Source organism: Larimichthys crocea, chromosome X, assembly GCF_000972845.2.
Source record: "Larimichthys crocea isolate SSNF chromosome X, L_crocea_2.0, whole genome shotgun sequence".
Classification (NCBI taxonomy): Eukaryota; Metazoa; Chordata; class Actinopteri; family Sciaenidae; genus Larimichthys; species Larimichthys crocea.
In genome coordinates, this window is record NC_040020.1 from 30,472,000 (window position 1) to 30,492,308 (window position 20,309).

The window sequence follows — 20,309 nt, forward strand, 5'->3', positions numbered from 1 at the left end:
TTGATGACACCCAATCATAAAATATCAGTGAACACAAAGAGCCTTATATGTATATTTATACTGAGGTAGTGAGATTTAAATTGACATTTGGATAAAGTCACTGCATACACAAGAGTATTTAAATGTGATGTACTATCACACCATAAAGCCATAAAAACTCAAATGTGAATTTACCAACTATCATGCTTCATCTATTTTTACTACTACTAGAAGTCAATTTTACTGACTTACACCTCTCAAAACCTTGTGTTTAATCTTCCGATAGTCTGAGCACCACAGACCGAAAACACAACAGAACCAGACTTGCTGTACTGCATTACTCCTTCGGTGGGCACAGAGAGCCTGTTTATTTCTTATCTTTGATAAGAATAATAATTAAAAAAAAGAACATTTTAATCTTTTGTCATTTTCACAAATGTGATGGCTGGACCTTTTTAGACACCCACAAACACTTACATGAGCGTGCCTGAGGCACAAATGTTGAATTTCCGTCTGTTGTATAAAAACCATTTGTGTTCTACTATCAGCAAATATACCAAAAAGTTCTTCTATTAAAAGACACCTTCTGCTGCATTAAGCTTGAATGCATTCTTTGATGTCAGATTGCAGAAGTTTAGCAATGCATTGCTAGAGAGTTCTTTGGAAACATGTCGTAATTTCTACTCATTAACAGGTCACAGGGGAACTGCTGTCAGTAAACTCGCTCCACACTAACATTTGAAATGTGAGGACGTGTTTTTAATGTTTCCCTCCTCACCTGTGTCTCTGTCTGTCACAGTGTAGTAATTGTGTTTGTGTGGGCGTGGCCTACACACCTGTCTGCCAATTAGTCATCACCCCTGCAGATAAGAGCCCTGTCAGTCCTCGCTGGATCACAGGTCTGTTCACAGTTAGTCTAAGCTGGACGTTTGTATGAATCTAGTGTCCTTTGCGTTTTTTGCAAGTTAGTTAATGAATTGAGATTTATTTACCGTCTGTTAATTCCCAACCTGATAGCCAACAGTATGCTAACTAGGGATGTGAACAGTTAATCGATTAATCGGTTAATCGCTGAAAAGAATTTAATCGATTAAATTGAATTAATCGGGTTATCTGAATCTAGGGCCATTTTCCACAGGAGTTTTTTTCAGTGAGATTTCATGGTGTCGCCAGTTGAGGGCGCCATTGTTTAATTTAGGCCACACCTGAACGTACCTGAACGTAACGCGGCGACAGACCCGGAGTGGAGTCTGGAGCATTTCAAACTAAGTAATGATGACAAAGACGCTGAGTGTAAACTCTGCACTGCTACTTTTAAGTTCAGCAGCTCTACGAGTTCGCTAAGATAACACCTTCAAAACCAATTAGCATTAGCCACTAATAATGAAATACATGCTGATTGCTAACATGCTAATGCTAATTGATAGCGCGTCATCGCTGTCTGCTCCTGTGTGTAAATAAACATGCTCAGCCCGCTCGTCACTCTCAACATTTCTGATGGAAATTGTTTAATAGAGGCCCTCTAATTTTACTGTCACCTTCCTCAGGGATGATTGAATCTGTGTTCAGTACTACATGTTACTGTAAATTTCAAGGGCTAGTAATCTTACTGTTACCTTTCTCAGAACAAGGGAGATTATAATTAGTGCTGCTAATGTTTCAAGTTTTTCATCTAAGTCAGTGGTTCTTAACTTTGTTGGAGGTACCGAACCCCACCAGTTTCATATGCTCATTCACCGAACCCTTCTTTAGTAAAAAATAAAATATGATTTTTTTACTGGTGCACAAAATGAACCGTGCATTAACATCACCTTGTTCAAATAACAAAACCAACACAGTGCATGAACTCACAACAACTTACCTCAGTGTGACTTCTGCTGTTGCCTTTGAGAGACCAGTTCAGATATGCGTGGCTTCACCTTGGCAAGTGCCAGTCTCATGTCATTTTCACAGCAAAGTCTGTTCCTTTTCTTAGTTTTTATGTCCAGCATCCTCGAAAACGATTGCTCACAAAGATATGTTGTAACAAATGGTATAAAAAATTCCAGGGCGGAGGCTCCACCGAACCCCTGAGACCGACTCACCGAACCCCTAGGGTTCGATCGAACCCAGGTTAAGAACCACTGAGCTAAGTACTTTACCAGATAATGTAGGCTTAATATTGTGTAGGCTAAGCCCATATTGTATAGCATGTTGCTTAATGTTTCACATGCAACAGGTGAGCCAGTGCACAATTATTTTTTTTATGCATTTCAATTTTCTGTGCAGAATTTATTTTGGTTAAATGCCATATCTGTACCATATCCCAACTGGTACGATAAAACATTAGTTGAGGAATATAACATGCATTTTTTTATTCAGTATATAACCAATATTTTGCTTTATGTTAAAAGACACCGTGAGAAATGTATGTTCTCAGGAAAAAAGCCACTTATCAGTTAATCGTTAATCGATCGTTAAGGTCAATCAACTAACGATTAATGAATTAATCGATAATTTGCATCCCTAATGCTAACCCTTAGTCCACACCCTGGGCTGTTAGTTAGGCTGTAGGCCTTACGTCCGCCTGTCCTGCTGCAGGAAAATGAGTAGTGTGTATGTGGAGGCTGTCGTTGTGTTTGTGGGTGTGTGCATGAGTACAATATGCCATGGGTGTGTGTGTGTTTTTTGTTTTGTTTCCCATAGTACTGATAAAGATGTCTGGGGAGTTGTTCAGTTCTATAAATGATGCACCATCTCTCTGTACAAAAGTAGTAAAACCAGGATCTTTAAAGAAGTGAGGCATGTTTATTTTCAAGCTGGGGGACACTGGTGCATGGTCACAAATGATGGTTTGCTCACAGATATCTTGAATCAGGAGAATGATTGTTGAAGTGGGGATTAATACCAAAATCAAGTATACATTGTTTTAATAATACTGTAGTGTTCCAGTTTAACTTGGCAGCTGTGACTGATCTATTGTGGACTTGATTACCGTGTTAAAGTCCCTGCTGATTATTTATGATTAAAATATTTGATTTAAAGAAACTGTGAAAGAAAGGTGGATTATTGCTATTCGGGCCATATATTTAGGCAATTTTATTTTATTTATTTATTTATTTATTTTGTCTTGGATGGATGCAGTAATTATGATGTATCGACCTTCAGAGTTAGCACTTGTGGAGTGGTGACTTAAAGAGATTCTGTTTGTTTACTAAAATAGAGACACCCCTTTGTCTACTGTTGTAAGTTCCTGAAAATACATGGTTAAATTGTTGTGATAAATGTAGCAAACAAATATCAGCATGATGTGAATTCCATTCTATTGCAAGTGTGTGTGTACATCTCATGGGTTCCTTCCTCGTCGGCCCAGAGCAGGAGATGCTTTGTGTTTACATTGATTGCATTTAACTTACACCGCACCGTCTTTCCCTAACCATCACCCAAGTTCTTTTGTTGCCTAAACGTGCACAGACAAGACCATGGTCTCCTGTGTCTTGTACTTTGTATTTACCCTGACCGTCCCCTCAGGATTTCTGCGCTGTACTAAAAATGTTCCCACAGAATATAATCCATGTAGCAATTACCTTACCCTCAAAGCTAGACATAACTTCTACAAGACCGGCTTACACCACAGAAAAAGGTACTGGAGACCACAGAGTGAGAGATTTGAGCAAATCTTCAAACCGCTTGGTGTCTTGCATTATGAAAAAATGTTTGTTCTTGCCTTGCCCAGTGATGCCTCAGACTAAACTCTACGATCCATTTACCCTTTGCTAAAGTTTATACACACTTAAAGAAATGAGTGATGTTCCCCACCTGGTAAGGAGATGACTATACCCTCTCTCCCTTTTACACCATAAATCTGTTAGGCACTGTTAATAAGCACAAAGCAATCGGATTGATATCGCTGTCCTGATGTTTTGCCCTCTAGCAAAGCAAAGTGAGACAGATGATGATGTAGCAGATGGCCGAAACGAAACGCAGTCATATATCAGCGTTACCGTAGCCCCTCCACACGGTGCTCATTCATTTCAATGAGACGATTCTGCATGTCTGATGATGCTTCCAGGAATACACGTTTGATCCTCATAACAGCCACCTGTTTTACCGAAATAGTCATGTTAACTAAAGAAATAAGATTTTCTCTGCGGATATTTCAGTCGATCAAATGTTTTTTTTATTTAATATCACAACAAATAATACGTTTTTAATAATGTTCTGATACAACATTGTTCAGCTCCCTGCTGATACAACAAATACAATCCTGACCCTTATGTTTTTATCATTGTTCGTTACTCTTAACAACAGCCATAAGACATTATGAACTAATCTTTGCAACACCATGTTTGCACTCATTATCAAGTATTATTTGAAACTATATTTTGTTGACCATTAAAGGGCAGTGAGATGTTGTGTGGTGTGCAGGTCTTTTGGTACACTGGCTAAAAACTATCATGCTGCTGTTAACAGGATAAGTGTATGAAATGTGAAGTGGAGCAGTCTATTGCATGCACATTTAGTGATACATTGTAATAAAACAGTATATTTTACAGAGACATTATGCCTGGTGCAGCATCCTGGTGCACTTTTAAAAGTCAGTCACAAAGTATGCTGTACAGAAAGTTTGCTATCATTTTATTATACCTGCAAATGCATTATTTGTTTTAAACTAGTGGGAATCTAGTTTTTTCTAAAATTAGAAACAAAAACAGAACTTTCATATTGTCTTCTTTTTACCCGGGGGCAGCAGTCTGAAGTCTTTCTCTCTTCTTTCTCATGCAGCAAGAATCTAAAACAATGAAGACGACATGAATCTGTAGCAACTTCATTAACACACCGAGACACACGCAGATTGAAATGGCAGTGCTTGTAAGACGTTCAAGAAATGTCATTTCCGCTTCAACATTAAGAACAAAAACATTTCTTCCTCTTAGCAAAGACGTAACAATTTTTGAAAAGAGATTTTCTCTGTAACATGTCTTTAACTTCTCTCTCTACCTTGGCATATTGAATTGCCAGCGGGATCTTTTCAGTTTTGCAATTATTATGGTAATTTAAAAAAAAGACATGAGCTTAAAATTAGCTCCTTATTCTTTTTCTTTGGGTTTAGTGTTTTTCACTTGTTAATGTATCTCCCTCACATTATGCGTCTGTCCTCCTCCTGGCAAATTGGAGACCTGCTCTGAAGGCTTGGAAATAATTACCAACAGTAATAGAAACTTTTCACATCATCAGGAGACTCTGTCTTTATACTCCTGTCTAATATTCTCCCTCACTTGTTCACTATAGCTTTCAATTCTTCCTATCTTCTTCTCAATATCTGACCCTTCTCCTCCTCTCCCTCTGTGTTTACTACAGTCTTACCATTTACAGCAGTGAGCATGGCTTCTTCTTGACCTTGGTGGGCTGAGGGCAGAGCACGGCTCGAATGGCCTCATCGAACACAGTCTTCAGACCACGCTGGGTTAAGGCTGAGCATTCCAGGTACTTCACTGCATCTATACATACAAGCACAGAGACACAGAATAACGAACGTCAATAAATAATAGAAACAAGTAGAAAGTAAAAAAGCTGGAATCATACATCTGTGCATTACTGCTGTGTATGTATCCAGTCTATATAAAGAGCACTTTACTACATACTAATTTAATACTGTGTGCAATACATCCAATATAACCTGCATGTTGAAACAGTAAAAATAATAGAAGTAATGGAAAAGCTATGTAAAGCTACTCCTAGACATAATTTTGTCATTAAAGCAACAAAACCATGAATGTCTGGCTGTGCTGTTATGAGTCATTCCGGCGACAGAGGCAACGTTTTCATCTTTTTCTGATGGATTTCAACATCATTAAACATTAATGCCACATCTAAGACACATTCTCTGCATAGGTTTTCTGGCTGCAAAGAAGATAATTCCCCTTTTATATTTGTATCACACCGTGTAATTCATCTGAGAACAAATCGTGGATTGCAATTATGTTAGTTATGTCAGAGCTGTTATGATTTTGGTATCTTACTTTCATTAATCCTTTGTCAGAGCTGTTATGATTTTGGTATCTTACTTTCATTAATCCTTTTTTTCATTTGTTTGTGTGCTAACTCATTACTCACCTGTTTCATTCCCTCATAAACTCTCAACCTAGTATATATACTGGACCATAGCTGTTAGTTTTCACAGTAGTCGTGCTCTAACTTTCAGGCATCCAACATTTTCCTGCCTGTTTTTGACCAAGCCTTTACTGTTTAGATTCTGCCTCAGTCTAGTGTTTACCTGTCTTTACTGTTTAGATTCTGCCTCAGTCTAGTGTTTACCTGTCTGGATTTTGTGTCTTTGCTAGTAATTTGTCTTTAATTTGGCTCCTGCGTTGTTCATTGGAGTTCTATTGTGTTTTTCAACTGTGATAAAAGCAGTCAGCATTAGTCTCAGACAAACATTAGCATTCATTTGGAATTATGTTTCCGTGCACCTGTCTAATATTAGTTCAATATTTACTCTGCTTTTTAGCTCTCTTTTGGTCTACAGGAGAAAACGTATCAGGCTGTTTAGTTTCTAAAGCTGTTATTGGTAACTAACCAAGCTTTTTCAAGGACAGAACAGCTGCCTGCTGTGACAGGAAACAACCAAAAACAAGCTGAACAATGCTAAAATGCTTTGTAAGGGAGTCGGATAATAATTATCTGTGGGTTTGTCACCGTGAACAACCCCCTTCATATAACATGTGGTCATTTAATCAATTGGTAATATAAAAATATTGATTTGTGCATCTTTAAAATAAATCTAATTACAGGCCGGGGCGACTTTAGCAACTATGCTTGGTCAAAAGGGTTAAAGGTTTACTTTTTTCTCTAAACTGATGTCATGACATTAATGTTTTATGCTACTTTCACCTGTCAGAGAGAATGGTTGTTGATCATGATGAATCAAACTCTCATATTTTCCCTGTCAGTGAACTTAATATAGCACCGCAGTAATGGCAGCAAAAGCACACTTATAAATCAGCCGACATCATAGGCAAACCTTAATTAGTTGCCCAGCTGGTTAATACAAATCTGTCATCATCCAAGGAAGCTTGAAATGTCTGTGATAAAAGATCTGAAAGAACCCCACGAGCATGACTCACCTATCTCCTTAGCCAGAGCCAGGCCCTGAGGGTAGGTGATTGGTGCAAGCTTCTTTTCCTTCAGCTTCTCAATGGTGTCCTTCTCATCCCTCAGATCGAGCTTGGTGCCTACCAGGATGATGGGTGTGGAGGGGCAGTGGTGGCGAACCTCAGGGTACCACTGGTATAGGACAATTCAAGGCGAGAGAGAGGAAGGAGAAGGCACAAATTAAAGGTATGCGGTGATTGGTCGTGAAGGAGATCAGAGGAGAAAGCTGGATGCCAGGAGGTGCAAAAAAGGTGGATGAAGAAGTCAGTCAACCTGGTTTCTTAAATTATCATGAAGCAAATTGTATCCTGTACATATGGAAAATTAGGCTCCACAATTGCTTTTTTTCTGCTCAATTCAATCTAAGTTTGAACCCCAACTTCCAAATAACTTAATAACATAAGTGAGCTTTTCATTTTCGGACAGTTCCTCGCTGCCTCCAATCTCCTCTTTTCTCTTCTACTATTTCTCCCAAAATGATTGCTTTTCCTTGTTCTCTCACCCAGGTGTGAACTATTTTCACACCCTGTCCTCTGATCGCTCATTTGCATCTCCCATCTCACCTCATAGCTCCCTTTCCCTGTTAAACTTCTTCCTCTTGCTCTCTCTTTGCCTCTTTTATTCTCTCCATCCATTTTCTTCAGTAAGGAAATGGGAAATGCTATCTGCTCTAAGAATTAAGCGTATTCTTTCAGCGCCCACAACCCAGTAAGAATTGTCATTTTTGACTTGATAAATCCAACCTGCTTAGTGGAGTGCTCGAAAGCCAGGTGGATGACGTGAGCATTATGGGTATTACCTGATGAATTCTACTGCTGCTTCTCTGAGTCAATTCTTTTTTAAATGTCTTTGCCGTGTTTAGCAGAAATTTCACACCACTGTGTAATACAAATTCACGAACTTCTTGAGTGATTAAGACATGTTTGTTTTAACTTTATATCTGCATTTCTTCAGTAATGTCAGAGTCATGGGATTAAGGATCTATTTTCCTTAGAATTCCGTAACACAGTTTTTAACCCCTACACTAATCTTTCTGACCTTTCTCTCCTTTTCATTGTGAGTCTTGTAATGTAGCACAGAGTGAATACTATCTGATTGGTGATGGATGGACATCTTCTACTGCTGCTTCTTTGAGTCAATCTATACTCCAGCATGTCATTATGGTTTGATTTGTTTGACATTTAGCTGATCAGGTGCCTTGCTGCCAATGATTGTACACTGCTACACACACACACACACACACACACACACACACACACATTATCCTAACCACATACAGAGAATTATTCGTACCCGGCCAAATACAGCTTACAGCTGTTTTCTGGGTGGTGAAATTATAACTCAAGCTTTTACTTCCTGAAATTTCACTTTATATAATTCTCAAATATTTTCTTAGACCATTATCTTTTAGCAGGAACCACTTTCATGATAACACCCAAGTCCTGTTACTATGGCGACTCGCATATAATTCAAAACGAAAAACTAAGCAGAGGTGAAACATACTAAAATTAACCTAATCAATATTCTTGTTGTTATCTCCCTTATGCTTGTCTGACAGGATAGGATGGGAGATTTGGATTGAAGAGCAGTGAGTGGTTTTGAGGCTGTACTTGGAAAGCTCTTCTGGAGTCTCAGTTTTTGTTGCACTACTCATCCTTATGTCACTGTAGCACAGGAAATGGAAAATACATGAAAAACAGAGAAAGCACTAGAGATGAGTGTGCTGTACATGAAAGGTTTTATACTACAATGCTGTACGTGCAGCCTGGTTCTCTTTTCAATGTGTTGAGATTGAAGGACTGAATGATTTAACCCACATGGCCCTGAACAGAAATAAGCAGGAATAGAATATGAATGGAGGAATGGATGGATGGAAATCTAAAAAAAAGACTTCCAGCTTCTCCTTTGTGAGAAGGTACAGTTTTTCTCTGTGTATATGATTGTATATTTAATAGCTTTAGATTGTGGACAGTTGGTTGGACAAAACAAGACATCATGGGCTTAAAGAAACCATGATGGACATGCACATTTCTTTTACTATTTTCCATTTTCTGATGGTTTACAACCAAACCGTTCCTATTAGTTTTACCTCCAAGCCTTAATAGGCGTTTTATACACTGCATGTTTTATTTAGCAGTTTCATTACTGTATATTATTTTCTGAACAATGTGCATTAGTGGCTATATTATTTCAAAAAAGACACAAAGAAGACAAATTGATTGTCTATGTGAACGGAATGGAAACCAGTCACTGCAGCGAAAATGTAAAAATGTGATTATTTGACATTTTGTCTGACAAATGACAATTAAGAGTCCGGGCTCTAAAAGATAATTGAAAAATGTCTTTGAATGAGAATGAAAATGTAATGTAAGAAATATTTGCATTTATAAATAGACACAGATTGCCTAAAGCTGTTGTGTTGAGGAATATCAGAAAGGAGACATAATCAATGTAATGCACGCACATGCACTCAGTCTATTTCACACAGGAATAATTTCTGCTGTCCCTGATCCTTTCTAACTGTGAAAATCACCTCCCACTGTTTGATTCAGCTAACCAAGCAGACCAAGTAGAAGAGATAGTGACTAAATTTCATTGTTTCTATCAGTATACATTATAAACACTGTTGTTGTTTTTTTCATTATTATTATTTTAAGACTGTATGAGTAGTGAGTGTGCAACTGTTTATTTGGGAACATTAAAAGCTTCAAGTAATACCACAGAGACAGGACTTACCTTAGCTCTGACGTTCTCATAGGATGCTGGGCTCACCAGGGAGAAACAGATCAGGAAAACATCCTAAAAAGATAGACAATAATGTTGGTGAGAGGGTAGATTGGATGGTAGATTTAACCACACTGTGGCTGTGATTGTGTCTATTAAAAGTTTAGTTTACGGTAAAAAAATGTCATTTAAGGCTGTAACAGAACGATAACAGATTGACTTACTTTATGCTAAGAGCACTATTACTCTTTTCTACCGAGAAGAAGCTTGCTTTGTTTTAACTGTGTGTTATTTTGATGAAACAAGTATACTTTCAAAATTCAAAATGAGCTCAAAAGCTTATTTGACAAAAGCATCTTACAACAACATCCACTTATACATGAGTTCTCAGCCACATCTCAAGTGTTTATATCTGTTTTCACATGACTGAAATTCCATATTTTGGTCATATAATAACATTTACCTGCTGATAAAGGCCATAGGACGTGGTTAAAACCTCCACAATATTCACTATTTCCATGATCAAGAATGATGATTTTGTTTGTTTATTAATAAAATTAGTATTGTTTTATATAAAGTTATATTCTTATAATACAAGTAACATACACAGTAAGCACAACAGAAGTCAATGTAGACTGAATTGTGATTTTTTTTATTTTTCATCGCTTTGACACAAAATGACCAACATCTTCTTCTACAAGGTCAAATCTCTGGAATGAGTTTTATCTCAGTAAATATGTGCAAAGCCAGATAGCGAGACTCTATGGAGAGGCTCTATAGGGTCCTGAACCCCACAAAGGAATATTCTTTTCCTCTTGGAGGTAGTTCATAACCACCAGTCACATGATCAAATGTCACTGTCAAATGTCCCTCTTTGATGCCATGAATGTCAAGACATATCAAGATTGCCAGGGTTAGATCAAACATGCAAGAGAGATTTGTTCCCAGGTGTATTACATGAAATTTCTTTTTATCTGGACAAGAATCTATGTCCAAATGCAGAAGACAAGTTTGAGTAGCACTGCTGTATTTCTGTGTTTGTAGCTATCTGATAATGTACGTATAGTGACTCTATACATGTTTGTTAGGAACTACATTACTGGAAATGAGTTTATTTTAGGAAAATGAAGCCTACTGAAGCATACAGCAGCATTTCTGATTATGTTGTTGCTGTGATGTAGCACAATCCACAAAGTAAAGTGGTGGCATTCTTTTTGTTGTAATGGCGTTTAGTTTTATCAAATACAGTGTTGTAATGCTACTGTTTGTTGGTGTTTTGTTAGGTCATTGTATTATGGGTGACAAAATGATAATGTTGGGTGCAAAGTGTTATACCAGATCCTGGGGTGTGCGTGAAGTATTTTGGTTGCATTAGTTTCAAATGTGAGATGAACTGTTTGCTCAGTACTCAGTATCCATAAATTAAACTAAAAATATAACAGCCTAGACCTAGTCTACATGTGTTTAGGACAAGATGAACATTTATTCCTTGCGTTCTTTGGTCTCACAAAAAGGAACACCCCACTCCAAATCCAGTTAAACTCTCATAGTTTTTATATTTAAATGGTTATATAATGTTGTTTTGTTCCTTTTCTGTTTAGTATTTGTACTCAATTGCAGTAAAGCCTTACATTATCAGGTTAAAATTTGTTTTCACACATTAAGCAGCATTGACGTCTCCTTTCTTTTTCCTTCCTCTTGTGCCTGTTAATTTAATGAGATGGAGCTCAAACACGATGCAGTATTTGTGTATGGATCTGGCATTTGCAATCTGAACTCTCCCGGGTTTCACAGCAGGAGACAAAGTGGATTTTATCTTTTCTAATGAAGTGTATATGTGTGTGTGTGATGATATACCGTCTGTGGGTAGGACAATGGGCGGAGCCTGTCGTAGTCTTCCTGTCCAGCTGTATCCCAGAGGCCCAGGTTGACCGGCTTGCTGTCCACCATCACATTAGCTGAATAGTTGTCAAATCTGTGGGGAGCATTTTGGGTTGAGGGGGTGGGGGTGTCAATCAATTAGTCAGTGAGGCGGTCATTCATTTAACTGATCATTTAAATAATCAATCAGTAGGGTCTCATAATTAGGCACCAGTAAATCTGAGATCTGAAAAAACCCAGCTTTTATTACAGAAAAAAAGGCTATAAACAAAAGTATATTTAATATATCGATCTAATTTCAATTAGCACTATACTAATCCAGAGAATTACAGGTCTTTTTATTTCTTTGCTGTGTTTGTTGGCCATTTAAATACATAACATATTAAAACATCTGCATGTTTACAAGTACTGTACTTAAGTACAATGCTGAGGGCCTTTGAGGGACTTTACTTGAGTATTTCTATTTTATGCTACCAATACTTCCTACTCCACTGAAAAATAAAAATGGAATTTTTATTCTATTTGTCAACCAAAATTCTGTTTTTGTGGCAATGCAACGATAGTAATATTACAGTTATTCTCATAACTCTCAAAGGGGCTCTGTTAAACGAGTACTTTTACTTCAGATACTATGGTATTGCTACTTCTACTTAAATAAAAGTATATCAGTACTGCTTCAATCACTGAAAGATCCACTGCAATGTTCTACATTACAATATTTAAGCAGCACTGCCCCCATGTGGTCACTTACAAATATTGCAGTCTCATCTATCTGCTTTGTGGGTTATTTTTCTGAACTTCCTCTATGTACACTTGATCCTATCAGAGTTACTATAGATTTTTTATTTTTCATTATTTTATATAATTTCTATTTTATTTGTTTCCAGAGTGGGTTTTCTCCTTTCAGTTTAGATTATTTTATTATTTAGTTTTTTTTGTTGATTTCAGAAGTTCAGAATAGGTATTACAATTACAATGGACTCACAGTCCCGTAGACATCCCAGTCTCATTAAACGTATGAGCCGATGCCTTTTGTTGTGTTGATACATTTAACCAAATTGATAAAGACTGAAGATATTTCCTGTATATTATTATTTATTTATATTAGTGCACATTATCATTTCTATTAGTTTAAATTTGTTTCACACCTACTTTTAGTTTAGTTTTAGTTAACTATCGTACCTTTAGTTACTACACATAAAACTACATATACACTTATACCAGCTAGTGTTAATACTAAAGAGGAAGAAAAAAAAATAGTACAGACTTGGGTCATCTTATTGATCACTTTTCTTTTACGCAACTCTGATGGACACACGCAACTCTGTTTAAGCAACATCCTGCTTTCGTGCATGCATTTGTTCATATTCACAGTCATCTCATGCTTTCAGTTAAAAAAAACAGCTGCCAACAGCGATAATATCATACATTACCAGTCAGGTTTATATTTTATTTTATTATTTTACTGTCTGCACTGGACATCTAGATCACTTACCAATGTGATGTCAGTAAGTGTGTAAAATTACTATATATTAATATTGTTTATTATTTTTTAAATGGTTGCTGGGGGGTAAACATAAAATAAGGTTTTGTGGCACAAACCCATAAGCAGTACAAGCATTGCAACATTACTATAATTGCTAAAGCAGAGGAGAGTTTGTTATCATTTCATTTTTCTTCTTTATTTACCTCTCAACTCAGGTGCATTTTCCTAACCTGTAGGCTGCTGCCAGCCCAAACCTGTCAGTGTTAACACTGTCACATAGCTGCAGATGTGCTTCTGTGTGTGTGTGTGTGTGTGTGTGTGTGTGTGTGTGTGTGTCAGCCATATGTCTAGTGTACGTTAATGCATGCAAACGACAACATATTACAATTAGCTGATGCTCATACAGGTATGTGCAACATGTTTGTCTGTACATTTGAAATGAACTATATGTTTTTCCTGTACCTTCAGAGACAGAGTGAGAGAGTGTGTGTCTGTGTGCGTCATACTCACACAGTAGGAATGTACTCCCCGGGGAAGGCATTGGTTGTGTAGCTGATGAGAAGACATGTTTTTCCCACAGCTCTAAATCACACAAGTAAAAACACATACAGTGAGACATTATGAACAGACAAAAAACAGCGTTTGAGGCTATGAGTGTGAAAGGTGGGCAGGGCTAGACAGTAGAGATAATTTCCATGGTATACTTTTTTGGTGTTACACGAGAAATTAGCATACTTTTCCATTTTGTACTGTAAATGATGAAAGATGTGCAATTAAATTTCACAAAGGGAGATTTGTGGGACAACTGTACATCATCACCACACACAAGAATAACTGAAATTCAGTGTGAACTCAAAACCTGGTTAGATTTTGTGAGTAAAATAGACAGATCTATTGAAAAGAAGCAGATGAAAGATGGGCGAACCGGCAGATTTATCTCAGTAGAGTCAACACGTGTACAGTATCACAAGTTCTATACAGTATTAGTTTAAGACCCAAGGACTTTTGGAGCACGTCTGGCAGCTTGTCTCAACATCCACAGTGATGAAACCGCACGGCTGTATGCAGGAGATGATTGAACAAGTATTAACTAGCCCTGCTCTTATTTTGTTCCAGAGTTTTTTTTCTGTCAGCATTTCAACAATAACAGAACTCATCTTTACCAAGGCCATTCTGTAGAAATCTGCTTGGTAAGCAATGGCCTGACCACTTTACTCAAACAGAAGTTGCACAATAGAGAAAGTGCCTGTCTTCAAACCAGGTAATCTACAGCCCCTGGCTCAAATGTTCTACCTGTGGTTTGACATTTATGTGCAGGTTGTTCTGTATTTATCGGTGATGTAGTATGCAGCTTCTTTGCATCAATTGTAATCCTATAATTACAAGTACATCTCACTCTTTCACTTTAAAATTGGCTGTAAGCAGGCATGCCCTAGCAAATTCAGATTGTGCCCAATTTTCTAGAAACCCATCAGCTCATCACTCACAATTATCATAACCACCACCGCCCTTTTAAACGTGTAACGACTGTAAGCCACAGCTCCATATATGAACATGCAAATATCCAAGAGAGTTAGAACAAACCACATACAGTGTATCACATGAGTGCTCTTGTCATATCAGAATATAACAATGGATTAATCTGATCACAGTTCACGGGGTACTTGTTCTCATAAGACCCCGCTGTCAGTCGAATCTGATCAAACCGGATCAAAACAGTTCTGAGCAAGCAAATTTGATTTATAAATTCTTATACATAACTAACTCCTAACTAACGTCAATCTGTAACTAGTTGGTCTCAAATATTTGTTTTTAAAGACAAATTATTAATTTGACAAAATATAACTTAGGTCCATTTGCTAGCTGTTTTATTTAAGCTGTCAGTGATCTAACAGTCGTCATCAGTGTGCTCTTTAGTTATTTTAACAGGTGTCAGGTGTTGAGATAACCCACAGTCCAACAGATACTAGAGATTTGTTTTCAAGTGCTTTCATATCAGCACGTGTACGAACTTATGAAAGGTGAGATCAAAATGTTGCACATCTTTTCAGAATCACAGCTATTATTAATGCATGATTCAGGCATCATCATCATTATCATCTGTGCATGTAGGCAGAGAGGTTTTCCCCTAACCGCAACGCTTATTTTAGAAAGATCATAAAGATAGCACCTAGACTAAGACTTCAGCTATAAAAGAGGTACAAGAGCAACAGATTTAGTCGATTAGTAGAGCTCAAAAATGCTTTGTGTGGAACTACAGTCATGATCAGGAGGCTATTTGTCTGCACAGTACGCTTATTAAGAGCTGAAATGGTCTTCAAAGGCTCAACAGTGGCCCAGGGTTCGAATCCGACCTGCGGCCCTTTGCTGCATGTCGTCCCCCATTTCTCTCTCCCCACATTCCTGTCACTCTTCAGCTGTCTCTGTCAAAAATAAAGCTTAAAAAAGGCACAAAAAAAAATCTTTTAAAAAAAGAAAAGACAAATTTAGAATAAAATAAATAAATGACTGACATTTTTGATTTGTAAAAATAAATAAATAAATAATAGTAATGTTCACCTGAGTAAATGTTTCTGTACCCAGCAACAAGAAAATGGTGTGACTTTTAGAGAGGACGTTGGGGGTTGGGGCTTCTTTCATGCATATCACAGACACACATACGAAAAATTACCCTTTCTGGTATTTACTCATGCGGATAGTTTCAGTTTTATTTTCCAAGACACAATCTTGGAACCTTGGTCTACCTCTGACAACTTCTGCAACCTATACCCAGCAATGGAAGTGCATGGAATGGGGGCAACATTCAAAAGTCATACATACTTGGACAGTTTTCTGTATTTTTGATAGGAAAAAGCCCAATGAAAGAAGGAACGTGTGTGTGTTTGTGTGTGTTATCTGTTAAAATGTAGTATAAAAGTAATGTGGCAGCTGATTTTTTATTTTTTTTTCAAATACACAAGAAGTAGTGTAATGACATGTTTGCTGTTTCTTTAAAATAAGACATTCAAATGCTTGTTCTTTAGATAAATGTGAAAATTACAGTGAGTTGGCACACAATGATCATTTTATAGGTGTCCAATTTCCTAAATGACTGACTTAGAGCACAGAGAAATAAAACAGCCTCCACCCTATTGTTTCAGGGTAGTGTCAGAAGCAAGAGAAGTCGACGAACTAACTTTTCAAGCTATGACCTGATCCGCTGTCTAAATAAAGGCTCTCTTCATATAAGTTGGCATTTTTAAAGAGGCCAGCACAGGAACAAGATGAGTCAGTAGTGGTGTGAGCAGCCCAGCTGTCATCTAAAAGCTGTGTGTGTGTGTATGTGTGTGTGTGTGTGTGTGTGTGTGACTACTTCTATCTTTGTGAGGACCCGTCTGAGCTTTAGACATTGATTTGGATGACATGTCGTGAGGTCGTTCCTTCTCAAAATGGCGTTTTGAGCTTCAGGCATGGTTTTACGGTTAAGAGTAAGGTTTAGGTGGAATGTAACGGTACGGTTTAGGCATTTAACTCTGATGGTTAAGGTTTGGATTATAAGTTGCTATGTCAGTGAAGGCTCTCGGAGGTATAGCAGTACAAGCGTGTATGTTTTGTGGTCGTGTATGAGTCAAAAAGGAACTGATCTGTTTCAGAAGCATCAGTTAGCACTGAAAACAGGAACCAGCCAAAGTGAGCTATCAAGAAAACTTCGACCTCTGATCTCGCTCTGCCTCATTGTTCTTAATCTGGTTTTCCATCAGCTTTTCTGTCCCCTGTTTACACCATCCCACATCATCTCTCCTTTTCTGTCTTTGTAGACCTCACTCTTATACTCCTTTTTCCAATGTTCTGCCCCTTTTTCAAATTTCTTCCACTGTATCTTATTTCATTTTTCTCCTCTCTTCTTTATTACTTCTCCTCCCGAATCACAAAAGCTCCAACTTTCTTCCATCTTAGTTTGAGACATCCTTGTCACCTTCCACTAGCCTCAGTCCAAAAAGCACAAGCCACAGTAAATAGTGAAATGGCTACAACTACATTACAGAAAACTATGGGCCAGTTGGTAGGATACTGTAGCTGGCAAGTGAGCCAGTCTGAAATGTGCTAGTCTGTCACAGCAATTGCTATATACAGTTTATTTATAAAACATGTATGTGTGGGCCTACCACCAACTCTCATAACTATCTCCAAACCTTTCCTCATTTGTGGACCAGTTTATACTTTAGGCCTTTTAGGTTTTGAATAAAAATATTCTACTTTGTCTCACAGTAGCAGATGCATTTACTCTACCCGCTTGTTCCAACTCTCACCTTCATGCAGAACCTCGAAGCAAGGGACCAAGATTTTAGTGCTTGAAGTGTTATCACGTTTGAGCAGGCTTTGGTTGTAAACAATCAATGTGGGAAGCAAAAGAGAAAAAGAGCACAGTGGCTGAATCGTAATCTTGAACCCCATTGGCTAAATCTGCGATTCAGCTTTTTGTTCGAAATGTGTCTTTCTTGTTATTCTTGCGCATCAAGTTGCTAATCAGTTTGGCTACACCGGAAGAAAATATTCTACTTTTCTTGTTCATGATCATAGCCATGGCCATATATATAACTGTTGTTCAAACTGTCCAACCAACAGGCAAACACTATAGGGCCATAAATCAGCAGCATGCTAGTTTGTATGCAGGCTTCACAGAAACTTCCCTACAACCTGAGACTAACTTCCTCTTCTCTCTTTGTTACTGGAAGCTTTAAATCCCATTTTTGACATCTTGGTTTAGTCACATATATAGACAAGAAAACACGTGTTCACACATCACCCAGTCACTGTATTGTGCCGCTGTATTTCTTGTCTCCATGCGATCCACCTGTACAGGGTTCATGTTCAGTGAAACTGGCGGAGCCACAAACTCAAACTGCCACTATGCACAGCAAAGGATGTCTGCACAGGTTTGCAGCATAATGCCACGTTAGCTCCGATCAGAGCCGATCAAACACTAAAAAATAGTGTCAGAAATTACTCACACACCACCAGCTTCAACCGTTTCTCGGCTCTCATGAGGCAAATATACCAAGAATTCCCTCAGAAGTGCTGTCTGGATAATCTGTAAAACTCAGTGCAGATATTTCAGCAGGGGGGTTCCAATTGTTTTTACCCAGTGCTGTTTTTTTTTCTTCAAAAGAACAAATCAGTACTTCCTGCAGGTGTTCACAGGTATAAATCTGGGCAGAGCTCCAAGCTGTTTCCAAATTCTTTTCTTTCACATTCCTCACACTACCTGTCCACTCTCTGTGTTCTTTGCTTCACTTTTGTATTGTTTTGTGTTTTTCAGATTACTGCATTCAGGGTGAGTTCTGAATAGCAGCCATGCCACATGCTGTAATTTCAAAACAAGAAGTCAAGCTCAAGTGGTTTAAGTCGTCGTTACAAAGGTGTTTGCCGCTAAAAAACTCTTTTTCAAAAGGGGTCTGTGTTTTTTTTCAACCCTGTGTCAGATTATCAGGTTATAATTATTATTAATTATTTCTTTTATTTTTCATTTTAAAACAAACAAACAAAAAACAAAACACAACTTGTGATTTCCATGAACAAAGTAGATACAATCTCATTTGAAATCAAAAAATGGAGACTGGCCCATTTGGACACATTTTCTCTTGTTTTAGCTTTTATCTTGGTAATCCAGCACTCTTTCATTTAAAAACAAACAAACTGTAGAAGTACTGACTTTCAGCTTTAAGTGATTTTGATCACGAGTCAACAGATTAAATGACAAAACCTCCATTTGCCTATGCGTTTTCTGATCTGATGCCCCTATGGTTGAGATTTGGCTAGGCATTAAAAAGTACCTGGTTAGGTTAAGACAGAAAATTATGGCTTTATTATGATTAGGGCATCTCTGTCGCCATGGTTACAATGATGAACACTTGGTTACCGTTTGGGAATGATTGTGGTTGTTGCTAAACTAACATTGTCTGTCTGTAGTTAAATGGAAATAAACAGCTGTCTTTCGAGTTAACGTCCAATATTTTTGACCTATTCATCCACCTTGACCTCTACTCTCTTGTTGTGGACTTGTGGCTCTGTAAGAGTATCACACTCCTCCCTGTTTTGCTGCAGGCAGACAGTCTCATTACTGTGTGTTCTCCTCCAAATCATAGGTGAAAGTCAGCATAACCATAACAGACTTTTAAATGTAGTGCGCTAAACAAAACAAAATTCAACTCAAGTATTTACAGACTTCAGTGTCCCTACTCCTCCACTCCACAGTTTTAAAATCACGGTGTCACATTCAACACACACCAGAAAGCCAAACAAGAAAATGGAGCCACAGTAACTGTGTGCTACCTGTAAATGTTTAATTTTGTGTAACGGACGTCTTGCAGCAACTACAGGACTTCCGCTTCACAATTTCCGCCATCATGACAACTCGCCCTGTTTGCCTCACCTTCAGGCATAAGAGGTATACAGAAGTTAGTTTCTCTGATGTGGTAGATGACACATTGTCCAAACTTGTTCTGGCAGAGTACATTTGAGCCTTTAGACTGAACAAATTCACCAGATTTCCAATACGAAAGAGTGCAGTATTGCCCAACAGTAACAAAATAGAGCTTTTATGCATCTTCCTGTTTCTTTTCTCATCTGTTTTCTTATGAGCCACTGTTTTTGACATTTCTTAGACTCTTATCTACAGTCAGGAGCCTGTGCCCTGAGCTTGCTGCATTACAGCATTTTCCAGCATGTTGTGGCCTGCACCGTCCAGCACCCTCACTCTGAATCAGCGCTGTCAAACACACGCCTAGAGATTCACATGTTAACACTGGACAGCCTGTTCTTTAACAATTTGAAGTAGAGCAACCTCAAGTTTAAGTGAACATCAAATCACACAGCCACATCACTGCGGAAGTTGAAACTGTTACTCAAGACTGTTGAGCCATGTGAAAATCGTTGACTGTGAAATACCTCAAAATTTTTAACCCTAAGGCAAACTTATCATGCACCCGCTGCTTTAACACCTCTTGATACCCAAAGGCAGTTAAAGTTATAACAATATAGGTAAAGTAAAATAATGGCGTACCCATCTCCCACGACCACACATTTGATAGCCTGCATCCTGTTCCGCTCCGCTTCGTCTGTGTTC

General features: G+C 38.0%; 1 protein-coding gene across 1 annotated transcript; it reads right to left on the minus strand.

Annotated features, from left to right (window-relative positions):
* Positions 1–4,133: 4,133 nt before the first annotated feature.
* rac2 (Rac family small GTPase 2) lies at positions 4,134–20,309 on the minus strand. Its single transcript, NM_001303398.1, is given in 7 exon segments — positions 4,134–4,750; positions 5,326–5,459; positions 7,086–7,245; positions 9,850–9,912; positions 11,695–11,812; positions 13,715–13,786; positions 20,247–20,309. Coding segments are annotated over 6 exon segments (579 nt in total). The 5' UTR covers positions 20,282–20,309; the 3' UTR covers positions 4,134–4,750; positions 5,326–5,328.